General features: G+C 35.6%; 1 protein-coding gene across 3 annotated transcripts in view; it reads left to right on the top strand.

The window, feature by feature from the left end:
• The first annotated feature begins 735 nt into the window (after nt 1-735).
• KCNT2 (potassium sodium-activated channel subfamily T member 2) overlaps nt 736-24,348 on the top strand; it is a 360,405-nt gene continuing 336,792 nt past the window's right edge. For 2 of the 3 annotated variants that reach the window (XM_042976234.1, XM_042976237.1), the window contains exon 1: nt 736-955. In XM_042976234.1, the coding sequence (XP_042832168.1) occupies nt 861-955 (95 nt within the window). In that variant the 5' untranslated portion in view covers nt 736-860. The remainder of the gene's footprint in view (nt 956-24,348) is intronic. The other variant, XM_042976236.1, reaches the window with a different exon arrangement.

A 24,348-nucleotide genomic window follows, 5' to 3' on the forward strand; every position in this document is an offset into this window, starting at 1 on the left:
TTCCTAGGACTGAGAGCGGGGATTCCCTCTCCACGAACGTGCACTCTCCACCACGCTCACCGGAGCTGAAGGCGAGCCCCGCGAAAGCGCGTGCGGCCCCTGGGAACACTCCCCACACCCGGCGGCCCCCGCCTCCCAGAGAAGGGTCTCGAGCCCGGGAATCCTCTAATTAGGCTCGCCCCCATTGGTTGTCCCCAAGGCACCTCCGTGCCGTCACGGTGTTATGCTAATGAGGGGGAGTCTCATTGGCTCGGCCCCCGGCGGCAGCTGCGACGGCTCTGGCGGGGAGAGCCGGGTTGGCCGCGGCTGGGACCAAACGCACGGTCCCTCTCTCGCCGGCTCCTGGCTGTGCCGCGTGCACGCCCGCGCGGGGACCCGCTGCCGGGATTGCCCTCGGAGGAGGCTCCTCGACCCGCCTTTTAGGAAAGTGCCTCCCCAGCCTGCAGCGCGCACGCCCCCTCCCCTCTTTCTAGGCACCGCGCGCTTTCGTTTTTGTTTTTTGTTTTTTTCCGCGAAGTAACTTTTGCATTCCCGCCTCCCCCGAGTCCTGGGGACCAGAGGCGGTGCCGAGCCTGGGGGCGGTTCCTTGGCAGCGTAGATTCTTGTCAGAGCCAGACTTTTGCTCCTGGGCTCGGTTTGCATCATCCCCATCACACCCTCAGGAGAGAGGATCCAGCCCCCTTTCAGCCTCAGCTTCCGGCTCGGAGCGGACCCCTCCCCCTCCCAGGCCCCTTCCCCTTCCCCGTCCCTCTCCGGACCACGCATCTTGCTAGTCCCCTCCCTCTACTCCGCAGAATTTTCTTTTTCTCTCCCTCCACTCCTCTGTTCGTCGTTTTCTGTTTCCCACTCTTTGAGGAAGGATGGTTGATTTGGAGAGCGAAGTGCCTCCTCTGCCTCCCAGGTACAGGTTTCGGGATTTGCTGCTAGGGGACCAAGGATGGCAAAACGACGACAGGTAAGTGGTGCTGTGCAGTCTTGCTCTGTCAGTACAGCTGAAAAAGGGACAGAGATGGGGAGGCTGAAGAGGGAAGAGGAGACAAGAAAAAGGGAGCCAGAGACGGGAGGAGAGAGAGTTTAAATGGCTTATCCATGTCTTATGATATGTCTCTCCATTTTGACTGTATTGAGCAGTTGCTATAGACAAGGGACTCTTTGCCTTTTCACTTTCTTATCCTTGCAATGTATTTATTGCATTTATTTGGTACTTATTCTTTTGTCTATCTGTGCTTTCCTAGGGTGTGTATAAGGCTGCTACGAGAGGTGCGATACATCCAAATGGCACGCAGTATCAGTGCCATATAATTTTCATTTTTTCCTTTTAGGTGTTGTTCCTCAAATTCAAAAATGTATTCAAGGTAATTGAAAAAGCACATAAGAAACTTAAAATCTCTTGCACCTGTTTACTAACTCCTTGTCAGTGTTGTCTTGTTAAGGTGTTCACCTGCTGCTGGGAATTTTATACTCTTAACATCTGGAGTTGTAGGTAGACAATTGGTTTAAATATGTAACAGGTAGTTAGGAAAAATGACGTTTTCAGTTGAAAATATTCACTTTGAGCAGGTAACTGTGACTATGATTAATAATGGTGTTTGCATAACATGATCCAACCTTTTCATAATGAATGTGTTTTTAACCTAACTAGTATATATGTCACAAGATTAAAACTTAAGTTTCAAAACTAGAATATTATCAGCAAAATACTGCTCTTGTGTTCTATCTATAGCATCATTGCTTTGCCTCGTCAAACTTCTGAAATTCCTCCGGCTATCTGATTCATTATTTGAAAGACACATTTTATGTTTCATTGAATTTAGTATTTTCTGGAAGTCATTTCATGTATCACATGCCATATGTTTTTGTGTTTAAATAATCTGTGTATACTAACTAGGCTCTCTCAACTCAATTGAAATATTTCCTTGAAGTTTGGTATTAATATTCTATTTTAATTACATAAAAGATCCATTACTGGTCCTGTTCAAAATCTCCCCGTTCAGCACTGGTTTTTTTCTCACCGTTTGAGCTTTCAATACCAACTTCTGACCATATGCACAGAGGCTTTTATATTAGGCATCAATTTTGGACTTCTTTGGTCTCGTATTAGTAATTTGAAGGGATTGGATGTTTCTCAGAGGGTACTATTTCAATGCAATCTCTTAAAGGTAAAACATATATATATATATATTTGTTAGAAATTAAAAGAACAAATTCCAGTTTACCAGTATGCTTGGAAAGTAAGGTGTTCTGGTTGACTGAAGATAAGGACATGAATATTAAACAGATTGCAGTGTTAGTTGACTTTTAGATAAACTGTATTGGCCTAGTTTAAATGGCTTATCAAATGCACCATCGTGTTCATAGTGATTGAATCTATATTTGTTACTTGAGGACCTTAGGATCATCACGTAGAATAGAAATCCCCATGGTGGAAAGTGTGAGATGGACTTAATTTCATAGAGAATATATTTTGGATTTGGTGGTGAGAGCATTGTTTGTTTCTTAATATTGTATCCAAGGTAGAATTGTTCATGTGGCTCCCCTCATTTTTCTAAGGATGCTGAAGATATATTTCAGTAATTAATAATTTTGGTTAGTTGAATACTACCCAAGTAAGTCACTGCTATATTAAAAAAAGTTTTACACATTTAAAATATCCGTTATGATCAAAGTTTCTGCTAAGTTTAACTTACAATCTGGGCCGTATTTACTATTAAAATCAAGTATTAAACATTAAAAAAATTGTTCATCCATTTGACTAGTTTTGTGGCTTCATGAAAACTTAATAGTTAGTTTTGGTTCCATTTGTTGTCCATCTTTGAAGATGAGATCCTTGGATTAATAGTGACTCAGCTTTCAATCCTTTGCTCATTTCTTCACTAGCTGAGTTGTCTTGGGTGAGTCATTCAGCTATTATGAGATTCAATAGTTTTCTGTAAGGTACAGAACTAACACTTAGCACTAAGCACTGGCTTGTGTTATATGTTAACTATGCTAATAGTGTGTGTGTGTGTGTGTGTGTGTGTGTGTGTGTGTGTGTGTAAGGGTATATGTATGTATGTGTGTATGTATGTATTTTAGAGACTAGGAAACTAAATGTATGGGCAATTAAATACTTGTCTTGGTAATATATCTTATGAGTGAAAAGATGACACCGGGGCTCTGTTCTTTGCAACATTCCTCAGGAAGGTCCTCAATTCTTTCCATTTAAGTTGTCTGAAATTGTAAGAATAATTTTACAGCATCCAGCACAGTTTAGGTGCTCATTAAATGTTAGTTCCCTTCTTCACTTCCTATTTGCAGTATTCAATTATTTTTTAAATTTTTCTTCAGAATCATTAATTAATATGCAGTAAGTAAGGTCATCTTCTTTTGTCTTTCATATGCTCATAAATTTCTCTTTGCAACTGAATCTGAGTAGCCTTCTTGTTTGACTCTGTTATCATGTGCTCAATTCCTATGGAGCTGAGGAGAAAGCACTCTTTCATGTAAGAATAGGTAGATGATTTATACCAATGGATACATTTAGTGTTTTGTCCATATTCTCTAGGCTATTTTCTATGAATAGTCTCTGCCTGAGGTTTTTTGTTTGCTTTTTCCCCCTGGTCTCAGAAATTCCCCAGGTCTTGGAGAACAAGCCAGAAGTGCCATTGAGTAAATAAGGAATTGTTAGATAAATACCTTAGCTTTCTAACTTCTTGGTTGGATAATTCTAAAGCATATTCTACACTGTGTCCAATGGGACTGAGCTCCAGTTGCCCACAGTGGTAATTGGTTTGATATTACAAGCTTTATTGGCTTTCTTCCCCCTCTCCCCTACTGGGGAGATCAGTTCTGGGATCTGTTCCCAAATAAACTACTTATGCTCCAATCCTTAGCTAAAGATATGCGCTGGGGGAATCTGAACCAAGGTGGGTATCTTTTCCGTCTAGAGTAACATCCTAGAAATGGTGGAGGAATCAGCTGATGGGAAAGTAGACACTTTCTACCTTGCTCTTCTTGTTAAGAATTTTAAATTAAATCTTAGTAGGGCATGATTGATTGGAATGTGCAAATGAGTAAAGCATACTACTTTACCCCACAGATTTTCTGTAAACTAACCTTGGATACTTCACTTAAATTTATACTCTACCATCTTTTGGTAGGGAAAAACACACATGCTTAAGTGCATATGTAATGTACATGTGACGTGTATATGTGTGTGTGTGTATATATGTATAGACTTTGTGTGTGTGTATCAATGCCATTTTTATATAATTATGTCTCCCTGAATTGCATTCTGGTAACCTTTTCTGAGTAGGACATAAAAGAACCGAGTTAGACATAGCATTGTAGATAACTGCACATTTAGCACATGAATAACGTAAGACTCTGAGGCCATGAAATAAGTTTGAGAGTTGCTAAATAAGAACACTGCTAAAGCCTAGAGATATCTGTTGCAGGTATGCCTCACATTTATTTCTTTGGCATCCTGAGTAAAATAAAAAAGTCTAATTCAGGTGGTCCGTGTGATATTTCTTTAATGATCATTTATCCATTCAGCTAATATTTGACTACATGCTGCATCTCAGGGCCTTATCAAGTTAGGTTTTAGGAAGAATATAAGGAGGAATATGGAACAGTGCTTTGTCAGGTGTTCACAGATAGAGAGATAAGCTCCCCTCACCCAAATATTGACAGTATTGTTTATGTTACGCTGTTTTTGCAGAATTTCAATTTTAAGACTGTCAAGAAGATCATGTACCCTTTGTAGATAGAATAGTCAGTGTTGGTTGGAAATAAAGTCCCTGTATTAGGGATGGCTCAAAGTGTTCAAAATCATTTGAATATAGTACTTAGGATACGTAGTATCTTCAAAGTTACTCTGTGATTAAAATATGACTAGAGACAGAATTTATCTGGTTTTATATGGAAGCCATTCTGTAATATGTAGAATTGTAGCAGTGTTATAATCTATTGTTTTCTGTTTTAATGTTTCTATGATTCACAAAACAATAAAGATTTAGAATGTTCTCTTGCAGTTAAGGATTGGTAAATTTCAAGTTTTAAATGCGTTAAGACAGAACAAGTCTTCATCGTGACTTAATGTTAAAATTTGGAACACAATGCACTTGATGTGGATAAATTGTCATCACTGTTGATAAATTACTGTTAATGGACAATTCTTGTTGCAGTCATACAGGAGTAGGGCTTTTATTTAATTAACACCATTCAGTTTTCAAATATCTGGTCGGTTGTTTCAACTCCAGTCATTTTAAGTGTAACTTTCATATTTTATAGGTGGCAGTTAAAAGTGATGTAAGCAAGTCACCTAATGTATTGTAGTAATAATTGAAAATATAAAAGGATTTGACAAAGAGTGCAATCCAGTCAATTAATAGTTTAAGAAGTATTTATAAAATGGTGAAAATGTTTGGATAGCTTTTGGAGTATGTGTAATTTTAAATATCATACAGTGCAAGTATATTACTTTATATAATAAAATTGGAACAATGGATTTGGAATGGCACATTTATATAACCTACCAATTTTATTTCTCATAACAAAATTATATATTATTTTGAAAAGTAGTCGTTTGATATAAAGTACTTATTCTAAACTTGTAAGTTCAGGCCATTAAATACACTTTTAAAATATTTTGTGTTAGTAAAAAGGAATGAAATGTTATTTTTACTATTTATATAGTGGAGTCAACTTTTCATATGCGGTATCTATAAAAATGGTTTAAGTATTATTAAGAGAATCTAGATAATGTTGTATTTCTTAGCACTATTATATTAAGGGAAATCTCCATGAATAAGGCAATAAAAAATTACCTACTACTGAAGTAGGTAGTGGTGAAAAAGACTTTAGATTATATATATATATATATATGTATATATATATATACATATATATATATATATACAGTATAATATATACAATGCAGAGAAATATGCATTTTTAGTAATTTTTGTTTATCAATACTTACCAGGAATTTTTTTTAATATAAAAAAGTATATGATTTCTTCCTTTTGACCTGATCTTATAAACTGAAATGTGGCTTTTCAGATTACATAGAATTTACTTATTTTTATTTTTATTTTTATTTTTATTTTTATTTTTATTTTTATTTTTTTTACATAAAATTTACTTTTAAAGTGTGATCCATTTACCCACTCTCATATATATATCCACTTTCTGTATATGCTTATGTGTTAATAACACCTGTTCTGTATTATACTTATAACTTTTCAGAGTACTTCTACATATAATAAGTCTTGAATAAGGGAGGTTGGGAGGTAGTAATTTCATTTTCTACATAAGTTATTTGACGTTTTAAGGAGATTAAACTTTCTACTAAATAATTTCTCTATAGTTTCAAATTAGTCTTGAGGATAGATGCAAAAACATAATTCTTTATGGATGACCAGCAAAATGACTTCAGCTAACTTGTCTTATCAAAATTATTAACACACTTTCCCTCTTTTTTGTTAGTAATGTCATTCAGCTTCTGCAAAAGTACGTTTGAAGGATAGTTGGAAAATAGTGCAGATGAAGGCTGAACACTTACAGCTTTTGTCTTCATTATTAGTACAAAATAAAAATTAACTAACAATGTATTTAGTCATAAGGTGTGACTGTAGCTTAGGCCATGCTTTTATTCTCTTGCTGTTAATAGTGAATGTGATAGTTTTATTGACTTTTCCAAATCATGTTCTTGTCTATTAAAATGTTTTACATGTTCATAAATCACTTTGTCATTGGTGGTTAATTGTTTTTATTAGTGTATTTATGTATTCCCAACATTGTCTTAATTATGCACCATCCTTCTCTAAGGTTACTTTTAGAAAATGAAATCTAACCAGTTGCTTTATGTATTTATAGTTTGAAATTAAATTAGCTTGGCCTCTTCTGAGCATATTTATTTATTTATTTTTAAGTTTGTTTGCTTGTTTATTTATTTAGTAAGTAATCTCTACATCCAACATGGAGCTCCAACTCAGGACTCAGACCAAGAGTCACATGCTTTTCCCATTGAGCCAGCCAGGTGCTCTACATGAGCCATACTTAATACTTTAATCAAGATGTTTTTTAGAGATGCCTGGGCGCTCAGTTGCTTAAACATCAGACTCTTGATTTTGGCTCAGGTCATGATCTCATGGTGGGTGGTGGGTGAGTTCGAGCCCCGTCGTTGGGCTCTGCACTGTGTCAGCATAGAGCCTGCTTGGAATTCTCTTTCCTTCTCTCTCTGTCCCTACTCCGTTCATTTTCTCTCTCTCTCTCTCTCTCTCTCTCTCTCTCTCTCTCTCTCTCTCTCTCAGAATAAATAAATAAACTTAAAGAAATTAACAAAAATAAATTTTAAAAGATGTTTGTAAACTAATGCTTTTACTGAGTTTTAAGTTGCTACTTAAAAATAATCAAAATAATAGATGATGATCCAGAAAGACAATTACTTTTACTTTTTTGACAAGCCTTGACTTGATATGGGTTATTTTTATTTTTTTTAAATGGATCATGGAAACAACAATTCTTTTCACAAGGATCTTAATCATCAGATAGCAATAAAGTTGCAACGGAAGAGAAAATCACTTGGAGGCCAGAGTGAAAAAGCAAAGGTGCATCTAGAGCACTGATCACATCTCATCCTCAGTACCAATTCAGGATTGGTTGTGTGGAACTGTAGAAAGTGAGATGTAAGTGAAGGTAGGGGATGTGGAGTCCTTTCGCATACTGAATGTACTGTTTCAGTAGGGTAGCTATGGATAAGCAGGGCCGGAAATGTCTAATTTGCATATATCTCATGTGGCAGAGTGACCATGTGCTTGCTTGCAGCAGATGAATAAAAACCCAGGCTCCATGAAGGCAAAGAAAGCACTGAAAATGGCATCAGATCCTTTGCATCTGATCATCTAGAAGCATAAGAGTGGATTCGAAATTTCTGACCTTGATTCCTCAGTAACTAGGTAGAACTATAACAAGCCGACTTGTAAAGAGAATCTAAGATGTAGTATAATTTCAAGGGAAGGAGGAACCACTGCACATACTTGGAAAAATAAATCATTCATGTAAACAAATTCAGTGCACCAGTGGTATTAGATTTATTTGTTTCCTTTGGCTTAGAAATACAGATGGGTTTGGAGTTGGGAAGTGAGTCAGTTAGAGGCTGGAAAGCCCTAGTTGCCTGAAAGGAGTAGGGGGAAAATGCTCCTGAGTATAGGGGGGAAAGAGGACAGGGAGATTTCTTTCCACAGTTTTGTCTTGGATCGATCACATTTATCTATACCTATTTGTGACAAATAGAAGCAGTGAAGGTAAACAGAAACAAACCCAGACTGTCAAGCTCAGCTTGTCTGTAGGGGACTGTGGCTGGCAACAAGTCCCCCATTCTTTGACCTTTTCTTGTTTAGAGTCTTCACTGGGTTTCTCTTTGGGACTGTGCTTTAGTGCTCTGCACCATTGCAGTTATGACATGGCTTTAAAGAGTGAGAATCATGCCCTCTGTGTATGCATTCCTTAAACTCAGAGTTGTATTACTTCCAATTTTCACAGTATGTAAATGTGTATAAGAAATGGATTTTGCATACAAAGCCAAAAAGCAGTGCATCTAAGAAATAAGGGACTGCTTGTTCTTGGCTTTCTTGTACTGGACTTTGCACAGAATCATAAAGATGAATTGTTATTACAGGGCACACTTAGCCCATCTTGTAAATCACTGTGTGAATAGGGATAAGAGAGGATTAACACATTTCAACCTCATTTGACTCCCTGTGGGAAAACTTGTAGATTGTCCACATATTGCAGACAACCAGTTATTAACAACAGGGACCAGATGTGTGGTTTAATAATGGACAACCTGCTGTCTCGGGCCTGCCAAAAACTGAAATACCACTCGATTCCCTAGGAATCACATAAGGTGATCAGTAAGCTGCACAAGTACCAGTGAAGAGTGATGGCAACGACTTTAGTCACTGCTGTAACATGTGGTGATTACATTGGCAAATTATAAAGGGGAGCTTTCAGTATATATATTCTTTCTATTTCTTGCCTATCTCTCCACAGGGGTTCATGTGCCATTTCACCTATTTCTGCTGAAAATACAGAAGATCAAGTGAAAACCAATGGTACTGAATTAGTAGTTATATAGGCAGGGAACATTTATCAAGAGCTTAATGTATGCCACACACTGTTCTAAGCATGTTACATGTATTATTTCATTTAATCTTCACACCAGCTCTGAGGAATTCTGTTATTTGCCCCTTTTTATGGATGAATTATCTGAGGCACAGAAATGTATAGCTTGTTCTAAGTTACATAATCACAAAAGGTAGAATCAGAATCTAATTATTATGCCTGTCAACTATGTTTAGAATGTAAACAGATGTGATTTAATGCTATTAAATAACAGGACAAAATACAAACAAATGTAAATGCTTTTAAAGGTAGAAAAAAGTCATATAGCATCTCGATCCCTCTGGGCCCCATATTACAATGATTAACTCAAAAGAAAAGCTATGGAATTTTCAAAGTTGGTAATATTTTCTGGGAGAAAATAAGTTCTTTTCTTTAAATGGAAAGCATTGTTCTTTTGATAGTCTGGAGAGAGTGGATTAAAATAAGAAATTAGTAAAACAACTAAAACAGATTTTATTTAAACAAAGTATAGATGAATCAAAAAGGCATCATATAAGGTCATATAATTAACTTACTAATATTCTTAAACTGTTCACTTTAGAAGGTTTGGTCAAGGTCATCCATTTCCCATAGCTCTTTGTTACTTTAGTTAATCTACAATTGTCTTTCTTTAGATTTGGGTGGATGTTTTGTTAGTTTTTTGTATGTTCCTTAGTAGAACATTGGAGTTTCTTACTTACACTTCTACTGTTTAAGGTATTTGTTACATGGATGAAATTCATTTTTCTCAGCCACTCTTCTGGTGATAATGAAAACTGTCCCTATGGGGGCACCTGGGTGACTCAGTCGGTTGAGCGTCCGACTCTTGGTTTCAGCTCAGGTCATGATCTCACAGTTTTGTGGGTTCAAGCCCCACATCGGGCTCTGTGCTGGTAGTGCAAAGCCTTGTTGGGATTCCCTGTCTCCCTCTGTCTCTCTGCCCCTCCCCCACTTGGGCTCTCTGTCTGTCTCTCTCTCAAAATAAATAAATAAACTTAAAAAATTAAAAAATACTCTCTCGCTATGAGGTTTAAATGGGGGTAATGTGAAATTACTGACTGTGAGTTTAACACGTAACCCTACCTATTAGTTTCATCTATTCCAAAGAAAATTTGCAGTGGTTCATATAAATACATGCAATAGGATAAAATAAATTGAAAATACAACAGAGAGAAAAGATAATAAGGGGGAAAAAACCAAATCAGGTGTAGAGTTGATACACAATGTGAATCTATGAGTTCCTATATTGTTACTGGAGATGGACCTCAAAATTAGCCAGAGCAAAGAAGACATGATCAGTTGCCTAAGATGAGAAATAAACTAGTAGTTCAAGAGAAATACAGCTTTACTTGGTGTGCAGGCTGAAAAGACATTGCTCCTGTGGATCTTCAGTTAGTGTGCACTATCCTCATTCTCTCTCCTATCATAAAAGAATAGCAAGTTTCATAAGACTTTTGTAATGTCTTTATTGCCAGGTCCTGATATAATTAGAAAGAATTACTCACTTGAAGTAGATTTTCAGGACACTCATAAATGTATTTCAGTTATATCTTGTAGGACAATAAAGGGAACACTTGAGATTACTGATGGATTATGAGCCTTTCATGTATCTTTAAAATTTTTTTAAATAGTCTTATACTACTCAAAGTGATCTGTAGGTTCAGTGCATTCCTTTTCAATACACCAATAGTGTTTTTCACAGAACTAGAACCAAGAATCCTAAAATGTATGTGAAAGACCTTGTGTAACCAAAGCAACTTTGAGAAAGAATAACAAAGCCGGAGGCATCACAAGTCCAGATTTCAAGATATGCTACAGAGCTATAGTAATCAAAACAATATGGTACAGGCACAAAAATAGACACATAGATCCATGGAACAGGATAGAAGGTCTGGAAATAAACCAGCACATATGTGGTCAGTTAATCAACTGCAAAAGAGGTAAAGATACCAAATAAGGAAAAGATAGTCTCTTTAATAAATGTTGGGAAAACTGGACAGCTACATGCAAAAGAATGAAACTTGGCCACTCTCTTATACAATACACAACAATAAACTCAAAATGGATCAAAGACCTAAATGTAGGACCTGAAACCATAAAACTCCTAAAAGAAAATATAAGCAGCAATCACTTGGACTTTGCTCTTAGCAACATTTTTCTGAATAAGTCTCCTAAGGCAAAGGAAAAAAAAAAAAGCAAAAACAGTCTACATTAAACTGAAAATCTTTTGCACAGTGAAGGAAACCCATCAACAGAATGAAAAGGAAGCCTACTGAATGGGAGAATATATTTGTAGACTGTATATCCCAGATAATCCAATTAAAAAATGGGCAGAGGGCCTGAACTGACATTTTCCCAAAGAAGACATACAGTTGGCCAACACAGACGCAGAAAAAGATGCTCAACATCACCAATTGTCAGGGAAATGCAAATGAAATGAGATATCACCTCACACCAGTCAGAATATACAGTATCAAAATGACAAGAAATTACAAATGCTGGTGAGGATGTGGAGAAGGAGGAACCCTCATGCACTGTTTGTCGAATGGAAGTTGGCGCAGCCACTGTGGAAAAATTGAAAATAGAAATACCATATGATCCAGTAATTCCACTACTGGGTATTTATCCAAATAAAATGAAAACACTAATGCACCCCTATGTTTATGGCAGATATAGAAGCAAGCTAAGTGCCTATCACTAGGTAAATGGATAAAGTTAAACACACACACACTATAATGTTAACCATATAAAAGAATGAAATCTTGTCATTTGTGACAACATGGATAGACCTAGAGGGTATTAAGCTAAGTGAAATAAGTCAGAGAAAGACAAATATGCGATTTCACTTATATGTGGAATCTAAAAAACCAAATAAACAAAAACAGAAACAGACTCATAAATACAGGGAGCATCCTGTGGTTGCTGTAGGGGGGGATGGGAGGGCAAGTGGAATAGGTGAAGGGGATTAAGAGGTACAAATTTCCAGTTATAAAATAAATCATAGGGATGAAAAGTACAGCATAGGGAGTATCATCAATAATACTCTAATGTATGGTGATAGATGGTAACTACACTTATCACGATGAGCATTGAATAATGTATGAAATTGATGAATCACTGTGTTGTACACCTGAAACTAATATGACATTGTATGTCAACTAAATTTCAATTAAAAAAAAAAAAAGATTCACATTAACAAAATGGGGAGGGCATCAAAACCAAACTTGGTCTATTTCATGATAGTTTTAAAAACATGAATGCATTCACTAAACTAAATTTAGTTAACTAAAAAAAAAACCCCAAAACTTTAAAAAATATAAATGACTTTGATTAATAAATAAGAATGCAGGGAGTTTAGAGTTGATATTCCTTGTTGTGCACCTGAGTGTAAGCATTGTCAGTAGAGGCTAGGATGGGCATAGCTTTATGGAGAGTCTACAAAGATTCTAACCAAAACATAAGACTGAATTGTGGTCACTCTCACCTCCTAACAGACATTGGATTGTTTCTTTTCACACAAATGCCTATGGTAAATACCATAGTATTTAACATTCTGTTAAGACTTTGTAAGTATCCTGAATTTACTTATGGATTTACTTATATTATATTATATTATATTATATAATATATATATATATATATATATATATACACATATATATATGTATATATATATGTATATATATAAAGTGCATAATTATAAAGCAGACTTCTGGTTGCTAAGTAATTGATAAAATGTAACCCCAAACTACATATTTTTTCAATTTACCCATCACCAATCTCACTATAATCTCCCTGAGTTTTCCATTTCACAACTTGGCAGTGGTTTTGTATTTTTCTTTTTGAGCTCACTTTTCCTAAATGCTTGATCTCCATTTCTTCTTTTTTGATAGGATTTCACTCCTTTTTATATTTAAGTGAACAGAACACTTGCCAGCGTGCTTCATTGTTTGGAGTCTGTTCTATGCACCCCACTTCTAACAATGTTCCATCGCCAGTTCAATCCCCACTTAACCCTCGTTATCTTTATCATAGTCTTCTTGAACGTGATTTTAACACATAGCCGTGTTTTAAAACCTATGCTATGTCACTAATGCTTATCCTATGAAATTTAAGCCACCGAGTTCAGTACTCAGTGATCTTCATTAATTGATTCCTTCATTATTTTTTCCTAAACTGCCTTTTAGAGTTTAATCAGTGTCATTATTCACAGAAATCACCCCTTGCCTCACATGCTAATGGCTGCTGACACGCTTGTATCATACTATGACCTGACGCTGTACTGAATCTCTTCCTGTTCACGTCATCCCCTTTTTCATGACTGTACCCTGAATTAGACACAAAGCCAGAGTTACTAAAAACATTTTCCAAATCAAGCTTTTCAGTATATTTTGCTTATTTTTTTAAAAGTCTGCATATTTTTCTGTTCTTTTGCAATTACTCATGTCATTTCAGGTTTAACATATATCTTTCTAGGGAAAGAGCTGTGTCTTCAGTTCATTTTGGATCCTCTTCTATATTAACACAAGCGGTTTACACAAAGACTTCCAAAATATCAATTCTGTAAAGTACTTTTAAAAGGAAAGAAAGTCACAGTTCTGAATATGTAAGTGTACCACTTATATACATATATACATTATTATTAAAAATAGAGGTCACTTAAATTTGAGACTTTTTTTCCTTCATGGAAAAAAAAGTAGTTTTTTAAAGCTTATTCTAAAGCCAGGTCTGGTAGTTTGACTTGAAAATGCCTTTTCTACATCTAGTTTGATATTCACAAGGAGCTTTCCTTTGGAAATGGCAAAGCAGAATGTGCTTCAGTCCATAATTCATACTGTGACAGTTCAAATGACTGTTAAAGTGAATTCTGAAATTTGCATGGGGAACAGCTCTGTGAAAGCCATCAATCTGCATGACAGCCAGCAGTGCCATCGTCCAAGGGACTTGTGGAGGTGTGAAAGATCAACTCCTCTCCTGCTCACTTGGGTAGTGGTAATAATACTTATATAATTGGGATGAACAGAAGGGGGGCTTTTTTTTTTTTTTGGTCTTAAATCTTATAAAAATTTTTTTCTTATTGAGGAACAGTGCTTACACTAGTTTACAGTGTATTTAATTTTGCGGTGTTAACATGAATAGGATGATTTCCTGGAGGAATAAAAACGTGAGATGTATCAGTGACAGTTATCTAAGCATGTTCTGAGTCCTTCAATAGAAGGCACATTATTCTAAAACATGTATATTCCTGTTATTACTCTCTTTCCTAAGTCAGATCCTTACCTATTTGTTTTTGTCACATGGAATGACCCCTTTTGATTTAACTTCACTCCTTTTCAGTGCTAGAAAGAAGCTTGTCAGACATCTCTTTACACTTGCAGCTTTACTGCCACATGGAAGGTAGGAGAGAGACAAATTCTAATCACTTACAGAATTATATAATTAAAAGTATGCTTAAAAAAGACTAATTAAAACATTCATTATAAAGTTGTTCTGACTTGCTGATTCTATTCCTTCTGCAACATATTCCAAGTAATGTCTCCTTTTAGTAAATTCACATAGTGAAGTGAGGGGAAGCTCCCTTTGTGCCTCCCAAATTGTGTTCAATTGAACTTACTTCTGCTACCAGTGAGGCGTGATGATGTATGAGAAATATTTGAATGATATGATCCCACGCTCACACTATCCTTGAGCTGGTATTGTTGGAGGGATAAGACTTACAAAGTAACTACTATATAAATTAGAACATGGTACATCAGTATTATGGGAGTTTTGGAAAAGCTTCTTGGAGAGTTCTAGGGAGAAAGTAAATTTTATATATTAGGATTCATTTATTAGAAATAAAGTAGTAATGGCTAGCACAAAGGTTCAGTGGGTCTTCCACAGGGCATATTCTAGGAAAACATGCAGTTATGAGACTAATTTGGAAACTATTGGACACATGAGGATCAGTAATGGATATTAATAGTTTTGGGGGAAAGATTGTAGGAGACTTGTATTGCCAAGTGAAAGTGTTTGTTTTTTTGTACACTTTGGAGAATTGTTGAACAGCTTTAAATAAGTGGTATAAAAATTGTAGCTTCAGTGGAATTATTGCTTTGGAACTATGTGTAAGGGTTCAGAAGAAAAAAAAGTGGGGAGATTAAACTGGTTAATGGGCTAAAAGAGATAGAACAGGGATAATGAAAATTGATAAAAATATCCAATAGAAAACTTTGGAATTATCATTAACAAATTTGAGAATGAGTTAGGGCGAAGAATATCAATGTTTTGAAATGAGAAGAAATACAAAAAAGTGTCATGTTCATTCAATACAGTCTGATATTACATATTTGGATTATAAATTCTAGGAGGCAAAATTTCTAGTGTGTAGTATCTAATTATGCCTTGCAAAGCATCCAAGAAAGGTGCGACTTAGTATACACACTTTTGTTATTGATCAAATGTAATTCAATCCAACAAGCAATAGCTAAGCCCTGACCATGAGTTGTGGTATGTGCTAATATCTCTGAAAACAAAGAATAAGATGTTGCCAACCTTCACTTATCTCAGAAAGGGAAGAAGGACAAATAACAAATAATTATTGTATAGCATACTATATTAGGAATAATACAAGTTTTGAACAAATTATGAAGTTAGCACGGAAGAATGATTATGTGATGGTATTCTGTACGCATAATATGTACACGTAAAAGCTACTACATTGTATTTTGACCTTTTAAAATTTATTGTTTTTGGATTCTTTACAACATGACTAGAAAGGTAAAGCAATCCCACATGCATTTTATAGGTAGAAACTCAACTAAAAAGAACTTAAATACCCAGCACAAATAGCAGGAATTCTCTACTGATTCTTGTAATTGCAAGTTATAGAAAAGCACTCTAAGATAATAATAATTAATACACTCTAAAAACAAGAATTCTGGGGCTAGAGTAGTTTTAGGGTTGGCTTTAGAACCCAGGATATTTCCATTTTACCCTTGACATCCCCTGACAGATGTTACTTATTTATCTTTGGCACTGGTCCCCCTTAGTCCCAGAAGGGCTGTTCTAGTTCCAAGTATGGTATACAGTGACAAAGTCCAGAGGTGGACAAAAGAATTGTCCTTGTCTTATACCCTTATTTAAAGTGAGAAAATTCAGTGCCAGAAGCATTGCAACAGATTTACTCTCATGTGCTATTGAATAGAATTGGTTTTGTGTCATGCCCATGCCCATGCCCAAATAAAACCATGGTGAGGGTAATGAGACCAGTATGAATAGCTTAGAACAGTTTCATTCAACCTCTGGGACTGGAGGTAAACTCTGCCTGCTTGAAATAACTCTGCCACTTCTAGATAAATGAACAAAATCAGAATTGTTTATGGAAGAAAAATGTGTGTGTGTGTGTGTGTGTGTGTGTGTGTGTGTGTGTGTGTGTGTTTAGGTAGGTGAGGAGGGATGCAAGTTGGGCAAGACATGATGGCTATCATGAGGTAGGGAACCCATTGTTATAATTCCAAGTATAATTTTAACTTAGAGTATACTTTTTAAAACATGTGATAGTTTTCCTTCACTTTTGAGCAGCTTTCAGAGGAAATTATAATTTCTCCTGGTATTCTAAGTCTCTTGATAAATAGAATGGCTCAACATGTGAGTGCTCTCAAATTCCCTTAAAGAAATTGTAATGTAATATACACTACCTCAACTTGTAACTGGGTCCTTTGGAATATGGTAAGTCACTCTGAATTGCCTCTGTGGTACATTGATTAATGGATCTCGAGAATGCAAATCTTTTAACAAAATCAGCATTTAATTGTATATGTGTTAAGGAAGTTTTGGTATTTTCAGTGCTGGGTAGTAGATGATAGGAAGGGAATATGTGTATAAGCTATAGCTGAGGTGAAATCTTCCTTACTGGCAAGTGACTTAGAAGCAGCAACTTTGTTTTACCTAGAAATTTTAAACTAGATCAGCCATCAGGATTATGAGTAATGGAACATTCAGGTTCCTAACTGAAAAGTCATTCTTTATCTGGGAGAGCATGTCCCACATTATCAGAAGATCATGGAAGAAAACCCTGAAGGTCCTGCCAGGTTATGGGGGTAGCAGGAGGTCCAAGCTCCAGAGGAGGAGGTGGTGGTGGGGGGCTAGGGCGCCGTCTTCTAAAACCTGGCCTGTATCCCAGGGACTATGGCACTATATCTCTGTCTTATAATCAGCCATTAAATCAGACAAGTGTAATTTGTCCTGCTCGTTAATAAATATATTATCTGGCAGTAGCAAGTATCTGTTGCTTACTTAAAGCAGATTGTGGGAATTTTATATAATCTTCCCTCTTCCTCTCCCCTGCTGTCCTTTTATATTTTTTGCTGGTTTGGCATATTTAAAATGGATTATGTGAAAGGTCATAACCAAGTGTGGGGAGAGGTAAAGCTGGACTAGTATTATATACTTAGTTTTATTCCTTTTAATTTCTATTTTAACATTTTAGTGATTTCCCCACGTCTAGAGGGCTATGCTGTTTTTAAAACAACAATGGCTACAAAAATGCTTTCTCTGGTATTGGAATGAGGAAAGCAAGAGGAATGTCAGTGTTATTTTATTAAAAAAAATAGCTATGGAAAGAGCCCAAATGTCCATCAACTGATGAATGGATTAAGATGTATCTATATCTGTATCTATATTTATATTTATACCTATCTATATATATATCTATGTATATCTGTATATCTATATAGATATAGATATGTAGATATACATAGATACACACACACACACACACACACACACACACAAAATGGAATACCACTCTGAGATGAAAAAGAATGAAATCTTACCATTTGCAACAACATGGATAGAACTGGAGGGTATAAGGCTAAGTGAAAGAAGTCAGAGAAAGACAGGTATCATATGATTTCACTCATAGTGGAATTTGAGAAACTTAACAAATGATCATAGGGGAAGGGAAGGAAAAATAAGATTAAAACAGAGAGGGAAGCAAACCATAAGAGACTTTCAAGTACAGAGAACAAACTGAGGATTGATGGGGATGGATGGGCAGAGGGTGGGGAAAATAGGTGATGGGCATTAAGGAGGGCACTTGTTGGGATGAGCCCTGGGTGTTATATATAAGTGATGAATCACTGGATTCTACTCCTGAAGCCAAGACTACACTGTATGTTAGCTAACTTGAGGATTAAAAAAATGGCTTTCAGAAGGTTTATAGGAGCACATCCTAGGTAATGCTTAGTAAAAATTGATTTAAATATTTATATGCCTAAAGAGCTCTTTTAATGAAATGGGATTAGTATGGTAGGTTATAAATTCAATAGCTGACACAATGAAAGAAATAGACTGTTAGATCTATTCAAAACATCTATAGAGATCCAAGAATATTAAAGATATGCATGAGTAGCCAAATATAATAAGTGTTAATGAATATACTAAGTGTCACAAATATATATGATTTTATAAGGAAGGAGCAGCTTCAAGATTGAGCACGATGGGGTGGTCTCAGAAGGGTTGGTGTGTGCTTGGATGGACAACCCAAAGATAGCTAGTTTTACAACTAGTTTTATAACAAAAACAAGGCAGGATGTTATATTTAAGCTTATTTGAAAATTCAGTTGCTAATAAATTTATCAAATTTTATCTTTTATTTTAAAAATCAAGTTTTGGTCTTTAATACTTCTAGAGTACAAATACTATGCTAAATAGTTTTTTTTTGGAGAACGCTTTAATGCAGTTAGGACATTTTAATGAGCACATAAAATCTTTGACTATTTACTTATACACATATACACATTTATTTTGTACATGTTGACTTTCAGGGTTATGTTTACAGGAACGGGGTTATACCAGAGAAGATACAGTTTTGTTAACTGTTGTTTTCTGGAACATATTGTTAAGTGCATCTGCTTAAATCTGTTACATGAAATGTATCTTTAAGTAGGTTCTGAAACAAGATTACTTATGATTATATAGTATGCCATAATATGAATGTATTATATTTATTTACTTAGGTATTATTGTTGTTAGACATTTAGATTGCTTTCGTGCTGATATACTTTTTTCTTCTAAATGTTTATAGCGGGGTGCCTGGCTGGCTTAGTCAGTTGAGTGTTTGATTCATGATTTCTGTTTAGGTCATGATCCCAGAGTCTTGGGATGGACCCCCATGTTGGGCTCCACACTGAGCATGGAGCCTACTTGGGATTCTCTCTCTCTCTCGCTCTCGTTCTCTCTTTTTCTCCCTCTGCTCCTCTCCACCACTCACATGCATGTGCTCCCTCTCTCAAATAAATAAATAGATATATAACTAAATAAATCCTTAATAGGCATCTCTAAGGCCCTGCTGATGATTTTCCCAAAATAAAAACTTAAATATGGGATTACTCTGTCAATGAATAAGACCATTTTATGGCTTTTAATGAATATTTCTATATTGCACTGCAGAAATATATTTTAGTTTCCATGTTCAATAATCCATGTATTATTATTTATTTATTTATTAAAAATTTTTTTGACGTTTATTCATTTTTGAGAGACCGAGAGAGACAGAGTGTGAGCAGGGGAGGGACAGAGAGACAGGGAGATACAGAATCCTGAAGCAGGCTCCAGGCTCTGCGCTGTCGGCACAGAGCCTGATGCAGGGCTTGAACCCACAAACTGTGAGATCATGATCTGAACCAACGTTAGACCCTTAACAACTGAGCCACCCATGCTCCCCAGTCGTGCCTATACCAATACAGATTCTAGATCATTTTAAAATACAAGTTTACAACATGATAGACTAGAGAGCTCTATATTAGTCCTTTTACCTTTCCTTGTGAATTATTTGTCTTACCATATATTTACTTTCTGTGTGTATTTTCCTTGTCTCATTATGTATTTGTATCATTGGCAAAACAGAAGCAAAAAAGAAAAAAAAAACAAGGAAATTGACCTATCAGTACATGTATTAGCAACAGCAATAAAAGCACCTGCTTTTTAAAAATGTCAAAATGCTTACAATAAGAATGTTTTTGTTTGCTAATAAAATCTCTATTTTTACTGTGTGCTGCTAAGGAAAAAAAAAAACAAGGAAAAAGATGAACAAATCACACCTATACCTTACCCTCTAGGAAAAGCTGATGATGTACATGAATAATATTCAGGTTTTATTATTTCAAATAAATCATCACATGTTTGGCATACTGTACCCAAGACAATAGGGCAGTAGCTTTTAGTTTAAATGTTTTATTTGTTTTCTGTTTTTTTTCCTGTCTATTGAACCCATGTTCGAATACTACCCCTGCAGAATTTGAGCTGCAAAAGCTGATATTCAAAGCCACTCTCTCTTGAAATGGCAGTTTAGTTTAATAATAAGAAGAGAATTTGTCCTATCCTGACTCAGCTGACAGGAAAAGTTGTTTAAAGTATTGATTATGATGATGATGATTATGATGATAGTAATTTTTCCACACTATCTTATCAAGGCAAGAGTCAGCCAGGCATTGAGCCAGAGAGCTTTACTGCTTTTGAAGAGATGTATTCATTTTTCTCTAGAATGAATTAAATAGTTGGGAGCAGTGGAGCATGTCAGTATGTCAAAACAGAGTAATTTGAACTGTCTTAGCTTTGTAGTGGACCTTTATTTTATTTTATTTTTTATTATGTTACACTTACCTAGGCCACTGGATAGTCCATTTAGTTCTAAAAGCAAATATCAAGGAGCTGGTATTACATGTTCCCTGGGTTATTTGTGACACTTCTTTTCATTAAAACGGTAGATTAGAATTTAAATGGAAAATTAAAATAAATTTTCTGTATTGAATATTTATGTAAACATGTCTATAAATTATTATAATTAAAACCTACAGAGATAAATCTTATAAGCATCCACCTGAATTAGGACTCTGAGATGAAAACATGACAGTTAGCAATTTGAATAATGATACAAAATGTTAATAAATGACAAAACTTCATGAATTGTTGTATTATAGTATGCTATGAAATAATTAAAAGGGAAAAGGTCATATACTTAAAAAAATTTTTTTTAACGTTTTTATTTATTTTTGAGACAGAGACAGAGCATGAGCAGGGGAGGGGCAGAGAGAGAGGGAGACACAGAATCCGAAGCAGGCTCAAGGCTCTGAGCTGTCAGCACAGAGCCCGTCGCGGGGTTCGAACTCACAGACTGTGAGATCATGACCTGAGCGAAGTTGGACACTTAACCGACTGAGCCACTCAGGCGCCCCGGTCATATACTTTTAATGTCATTATAGTATGGTTGTTGATAACATATTAACCAATTTTTGCACTGGGTTTGGGTCTGTCTTCTAGCATTTAGTGACTGTGTACCTTTGGGCCATTATATAATCTCTGTAGTTATCAATGTCTTCATCTGCAAAATGAGAATAATAATTTTACTGTCTTTGGGAAGTGAGATAATCTAGGAAAAGCCCTTAGGGTAGTACAAGGTAATAATTACTGCTAAATAAATGTTGTTTGTGTTGTTAATTTATTAGCAATATTTTGAAATTTTAGGGTACCTAGTCAGGCTTTAGAAGTCATCAATATGTTGTTACTTGATTTTTTTGTTATGACTTAGAAAAATTATTTTTGAAAACATATTTTTAAGAATATATCTTTTAAATGTAAGAAGTGTCAGCTCTGTTAAATTTTTATTTGAATGTTTCTGCATATGGAATATTTCCTACATTTCATTACACAGCTTTGAGAAAAATAGAATCTTGATTCTTGATAGCAAAAGTTTATTGCTATTTCATGTTTCGTAAACTCTGAGTTTGTTTTAACAGTTTCCTACATTTCATTACACAGCTTTGAGAAAAATAGAATCTTGATTCTTGGTAGCAAAAGTTTATTGCTATTTCATGTTTCGTAAACTCTGAGTTTGTTTTAACAGTATTATGGTAATTGTGCTTTGGGGAGTCAAGCTCCAAGATAAAGAGTTCTTTCATTACTTACAGACAACAAGACTTTTGTTCTCATGTGAGCACTTATTAAATACTGCAGTTAAAAGATCAAGTGAAGAACCCCTGAAAAATGGTTTGTAATGATAGGATATAGTGGAAGAAATTGTAAATTGTACCATTTAATATTAAAAAAAATATTTTCTCAATTTTAATTTTAGTAGCTGTCTAAACTTTTTTTTCCCTGGCTGTATATTTCTCTCTACTTGTCTTCCTGAAAACTCATGTTTCATAAGAGGAAAGATGATTGACTGTAGGTTCTCCCAATAGCAGGATAAGAAGGTGACTCAGTATCAGATCAGTTACTATCATTAATGGTAACAGAAAAGAATACTAATGAGTATAAGAGATGTTGTTCTTCTAGCAACAAAAGGTCTAACTTATTAATCAACTATTATCAAAGCAATTTAAGCCCCCAAATGATCAAATTCTTAATATTACTACTAGCTTTAAAACTTTAAATCAACAGTTTAAAAATCCCTTAAGATTTTGAACAAACCTACAAAATTGGAAACCTATTAGCAAGAAGAGAAGTGAAGGGACTGATTAATCCACTCATTATATTATTAAGAATTTAATAGAGTTGAGATTTATGTACATTTAAAATAAATATTTGTCTCTGGATTTGTGTGCATTTAAATATCTTCCATGAGATGTTGCCTTTCTGAATATACTAAAGATGTGAAAATGTATGTATGTACTTGAAATAGTGCAGAAAATCTTCTATTACTTAGAATTAAAAAAAAGAATGTCATTGGTGTTTGCTTTTATTTTATTTATTTAAAGAAAAATTTTTTTACTCTTTATTTTTGAGAGAGAGAGAGAGAAAGAGAGAGCGCCAGAGTGCGAGTGGGGGAGGAACAGAGAGAGAGGGAGACACAGAATCCAAAGCAGGCTCCAGGCTCTGAGCTGTCAGCACAGAGCCCAACGTGGGGCTGGAACTCATGAACCATGAGTTCATGACCTGAGCCGAAGTCGGATGCTTAACCGGCTGAGCCACCCAGGCGCCCCTACACTCTGAGTATTTTTTAAAGAGAGTTCACTCTTACTGTTCATTTTCATAGGCACTAAGCTCTAACATTGGAATCTTTTCCATGAAAGTGGCCCATTTTTGGACTGCTCCCCTGTGTCTGACTGGGATTGTGTTCCTGTTCTTCTAAATTGTAGACCGTTGCGTTTCCATGTTTTTGAGATGTACGTGTTTCTATCATGATGTTTGTTTTTCCTTGTTCCTGTGTTCTGTCAACCTTTTGGTGATTCCTATGCAGTCGTAGAAGGTATGGGTGCAGATTTTCATTCTTTCTTCTTTTCCCAGATTCTGCTCTTCTTCTTCTTCCAGATTCTGCTGTATTAGTATGATCTTCACCTTAGTGAACAACCAGTTCAAGACCTTCTTTTTATAGTTTTTTTTTTAGTTTGATGACTTTCAGATCTAGTTTTCTTCAGCACCCTCTTGTAAGGCTGGAGCCTAGCATGACCAGAATTGCTTTACTTCTGGTAATTTGTACTGCAACATCCCACTGTCTAACTGATTGTCCTTCTGGCCCCCACACTTCCTTACTATAACACTAACCTGATTTAGTTTTACATTCATCAACACCTTCAGTCCCTTGTGCATTCCACTGCCCTGCTTCTTTCCCATTCATTTTTAGCATCTTTTTCTTTTCTGCCTCTTACTTGTCTACCTTCTGCACTTTCTTTTGTCTTTACTGCCCCACCTGACACTCCTCTTACAGTTTCTGATGCCAAGTCCAGTGAACAATTTCTTCCTCTTTCTTGAAACTTCCTTCTCTTGATTTTCATGATGTCGTTCTCCTTCAGTTTATGTTCTGCCCATTCTTTCTTAGTTTTCATTTATAGGTTTCCCTTCTTTTACTTATTCTTAAAATTGGGTTTTACTAGGAATTATTCCTTGGCGTTTTGTTGTTTTCAGTTCTTATCATTTTCTAGTTCACTTCATTCAAACTTCAATAACTTTAATGATGTATTGATGATTTCCAGACCTTTATATTTGTCTTACTATTCTATCCAGAGCTCTAAAATTATATGTACTTTTTCCCCACTGAATGTCTTTGCATAGTTGTCCAGCTGATTCTTCAATTCAGAATGTCAAAATCAATTTTATCATCTTAAAACTACTTTTTCTCCTGTATTTTCGGTTTTCGGGAATGATAGCAACACACAGCCAGCCACCCAAGCCAGGAGCATTAAATTCTACCCAAAGCTTAGTTTACTACAAGTTTCA

The sequence above is a fragment of the Panthera tigris genome, chromosome F3, assembly GCF_018350195.1.
Source record: "Panthera tigris isolate Pti1 chromosome F3, P.tigris_Pti1_mat1.1, whole genome shotgun sequence".
NCBI lineage: Eukaryota > Metazoa > Chordata > Mammalia > Carnivora > Felidae > Panthera > Panthera tigris.